This window comes from Mesitornis unicolor, unplaced genomic scaffold (genome assembly GCF_000695765.1).
Source record: "Mesitornis unicolor isolate BGI_N332 unplaced genomic scaffold, ASM69576v1 scaffold5248, whole genome shotgun sequence".
NCBI classification, from domain to species: domain Eukaryota; kingdom Metazoa; phylum Chordata; class Aves; order Mesitornithiformes; family Mesitornithidae; genus Mesitornis; species Mesitornis unicolor.
In genome coordinates, this window is record NW_010203710.1 from 94 (window position 1) to 4,183 (window position 4,090).

The window sequence follows — 4,090 nt, forward strand, 5'->3', positions numbered from 1 at the left end:
GTGTGGGGCTGAAGGGGGGTGCTCAGTAATAGGGGACCCCCAGGAGCGGGATTTTGCATGGGGTACCTCTTGGAGCGCAGTGAAGGGCTCGTAGGGTGTTGTGGCCCAGTGTTCCCCCCACCACCTGGGGCAGGTGGGTGCCAGGAGAGAGGAGAAGTTCAAGGCGTCAGGGTTTGAGTAATCTGGGGGTCTCCAAAATCAAGAGGGGGGGGAACAGTGAGGGTAGGCACCCTGCTTCCCCCGCTCCCGCAGGTGTGTGGCATGATGAGTTCCCCTGGCAGGGCCAGCAGCACATTCCCCCTGCATGTCCTGGTCTGGAATAATGACTACAGGCGGCTGGACGAGGAGCTGCAGGACAAGGTAACCAGGGTGCTCGGCCGGGTGATGGAGGTGCCGTTGTGGCCCCAAAAATGGCTTGTGCCATGATGCAGGGCTTGGTGCCTCTGGCTTACTGCCTTTCTAGGGAGAAGTAATATAGATGGTACTGCCAGGTCTGTTTGCTGGGTGTGTGGGACTGCTGCGCTGCTTTCTCTTCACCTATTTATTTGTGGTTGCGGGAGTGATGTAAGAAGGCATAAGAATATACTTTTTGTTAAGCAAGATATTAAACATTGACTTCTTATCTGTAAAGCTGTGCTCAGAGCATTCGAGTGCGGGTTGCAGAATAGGTCTTTAAAAAGTATTAGAAGTCATTGAAACACATAAGGAAGAACAAGTGTGATGGACTCTGATTTTTCCTGTGCCAGAAATGCAATAAATGCTGCTTACCTTAATGGGAAGTCAACATGCAGCAAAGGTGGCTGCTGCTGCCAAAAATGAAACCAGCCTCTAGCTTGCTGAGGGCCAGCAGTTCTTATGGCTTTGTTGCTGTCCAAGGCTGTGGGGGCAGCGTTTTTATACTGGCTGGAATGGTTTCAGCATCTCTGGTAAAAAAATGGATCATTGTTTCATGCTGTAGAGTAGAAAAATACAAAGCTGTTCCCTCTCTGGGATGGCTAAGTGAGAAATGGTAATGACGTAAGGAAATGGGCTGAAAAGCTGCAGCAGAGCTCGAGCAGCAAACGTGCTTCTTGCCGAGATGCTGTGTAAAAGCCCTGACGTTTGCTAGTGTGGAGTATAGTTTGCAGAAGCAGAGAATATTAATTACATTATACCTGACACCACAAGTATATGAGCCAAAGATCGGCTGTGCCACCTCCTGACTAGTGACCACCATCTGCAACTCTAACGGTACACCACAGTTTACTAATGCTTGCTTAGAGCATGCTCCTGTCCTATTTTTAGGAGAATCTTTGGAATGCAGTTACTTTTAATCTAATTCATGTAATCTTATTCCTCGACAGAATCTTTAACCTTACTGGCACGTTGCTTCTGTGTACTTATTTCTATCTTTTTCTCTCAAAGTTTGTAATTAAATAAGGTTGTTCTGCTTTGTGTTAGTCTGAGACTGCAGTTCACACCTGTGATGTGTTGCTCCGTACCTTGAACGCTTTATACTGCGAGGAAATGAGCAACGTGTTCAGATGGATTATGCCTGTCTCTTACTTCCTTTATCTGCTTTTAAATAACTTCTTGTTTTAAAGTATTCCAAAGATACGCTTCCTCCTGCTTCCTTGGGATAAGCTTCTTGCTGTCAGAGGGGTACGTGAGGGGATCAAAAGCCGCTTGCCAGCTGCACCGAGTACGGCAAAGGATGGGCAGAGCGTGTGGTTACCAGTTAACAGCAGCAAAAACAACTGGGAGGGACGCCTCCGAGTCCTTCACCTGTCAGCGCAGTCGGCATTGGAGCTGTAGGAAGTGGGGAAGCAAATTAATTAGTGTTCCACCACAGAAGTGAAGAGAGAATGCTTTTAAAATGAAGCTTTCCCAGTGTGTGATCTTTCCAACCTAATGCTGTCAGATAATGGTGTTAACTTGCATAATAACTTTCCTTTCTTATTCTGCTATTGACTTTCCCCTTTTCCTTTAGTTATAGATGCTCTTCTGTTTCAAATCTCTAAGCTAATAGTGAAAAATATGTAAGGTATGAGTATGTTGTGCTTGCATGTTTTGGATATTTATGCCTGTGTAGTTTTTTCTTCTTTTTTTTTTCCTTTTTTTTTTAGTAGCTTGTACAAAATGCACTCACTCTTCATTGTGCTGTGTGTGTCAGTCAACTGGATGCTTTGTAAAATACCATTTGCTTCTATACTTCCGAAAAGTGCTGTACAAAATTGGTGTTGTATGCCCTGTTACTTTTATTTTTCACCTCTCCCCTGCCCTCGTTTTGCATTTTATAATGTTAAACCCTCTATTGGTCTCTCTGTTGACTGTCCATGGTGCAATGCACACAGACTAAAACTCCTGTCTTTTCCTGAAAGACACTTCTGGAGGGAGACAAAAGGGGAAATAATTACAGGAAAAGAAACAAGAAGCATCAACAAGAGCTCAGTGGTGTCTTACAGCGATACCAATTCTTGCCCTGTTGGTTCTGCAGGCCCTGTTCTGCTTCTCTTTTTATTTCAGTGGGGAAGTAAGGTTGCACTGTATGGAGTGCAGCAGGGCAGTGCAGTCGTGTTTGAAAACCTAGGGAATGTTGACTCCTGGATTACTACTGACGAGCTTTGTTTATGTAAACTCTTCATTGTGCTGTGATTAGTTGTGTTTGATCGAACAGCTTCAGCATTATTTCTCTCTCGGATACTCAACAGGATGTTGATCAACGTGATCCACGAGGCCGGACCTTGTTGCACCTTGCTGTTTCCTTGGGTTATATAGAATCTGCCAAAGTCCTCCTTCAACACAAGGCAGACGTAACTAAGGAGAACGCACAGGGATGGACAGGTAAAGAGAACTCGGGAAACAGAAGTTGTGTGTCAATGATTTTCAGTTGCAGGTGTTGTATTTTGACTGCTTTTGCACTGTGTATTTTGCTCTGAAAGCAAACTGAAACCAGCTTGTGTCTGGATTTCTTTCAGTTTTACATGAGGCTGTCAGCACAGGAGATCCAGAGATGGTACAAATGATTCTGCAGCACAGGGACTACCAGCAGACCTCTATGACGCTTGGAGGAGTTCCCGAGTTACTCCAGAAGATTAATGAGGTAATTATTTAGTACAAACCTCTTACTCCAGACAGTAGTTCTCATTCAAGTAGTTGAGTTAAATAAACTGAAATCAGATGGGCAATCGTGGTTTTTCATTTCAACTTGCATATTCCATAACCCCATGGGAGATGGAGACTTTTTCCTTGACTTTACTTTGAAATCCTTACTCATGAACTCCAACATTGGAGGCTGAATTTTGAAGGTGTTGCTGCTCCTACAGCAAAATGTGAAAAAATAGCTCATCAGAAGGTAGCAGTGGTAGGCCAATGTCTTTTGTGTTTGTTAGTTTCAATTTCATTTTTTTAGCGTTCATTTATCACATCTCAAGTTCTGTTTTTTTGTTTTCTTTTGCCTTTGTCTAATATCCCCCCCTGTTAGGGTTAGATTGGTTATTAGGAAAAATTTCTGTACTGAAAGAGTGGTCAAGCACTGGAAGGGGCTGCCCAGGGAAGCGGTGGAGTCGCCATCCCCGGAGGGATTTAAAAGATGGGGAGATGAGGCGCTTAAGGACATGGTTTAGTGGTGGACTTGGCAGTTGTAGGTGAGCAGTTGGACTCAATGATCTTAAAGGTCTTTTCCAAACTAAACCATTCTACGATTCTATCTAAAGTGTTCCCAAGAAATGCTGTACTGAAAATCAGATTAAAACTAGTATTCATGAAATACTTTTCCTTTTCCAGACTCCTGACTTCTACGTGGAAATGAAATGGGAGTTCACTAGCTGGGGTAAGAATCCTGGTCGTTGTTAGCTCTTCTAAACTGTAGACAAAAGGACTTGCTTCTGTACAAATGTCACAAAAGATACCTAGAGAAATACCTGCTCCCCAGAATACTTCACTTCTCAGAATAACCTCTTCTACTTTTGTTGCACAATTATTCTTGTGTTTCCTGTTTATTTTGTTTGTTTGGGGTTTTTTAAAATGGACTTTAGCCATTGTTAGAATTACTGAAGGCTTTTTTTGGGATTTTGTTTACCTGTCTCTGGCTGTTGATGACCAAGACAGT

General features: G+C 43.6%; 1 protein-coding gene across 1 annotated transcript; it reads left to right on the forward strand.

The window, feature by feature from the left end:
- Positions 1-264: 264 nt before the first annotated feature.
- Positions 265-3,811, forward strand: LOC104545605 (ankyrin repeat domain-containing protein 13A-like; the record flags this gene model as incomplete). The annotated part of the gene is made up of 4 exons (XM_010190790.1): positions 265-360; positions 2,691-2,823; positions 2,958-3,082; positions 3,766-3,811. Coding segments are annotated over exons 1-4 (400 nt in total), but the record flags the coding sequence as incomplete, so codon positions are not given.
- Between the last annotated feature and the right edge of the window lie 279 nt (positions 3,812-4,090).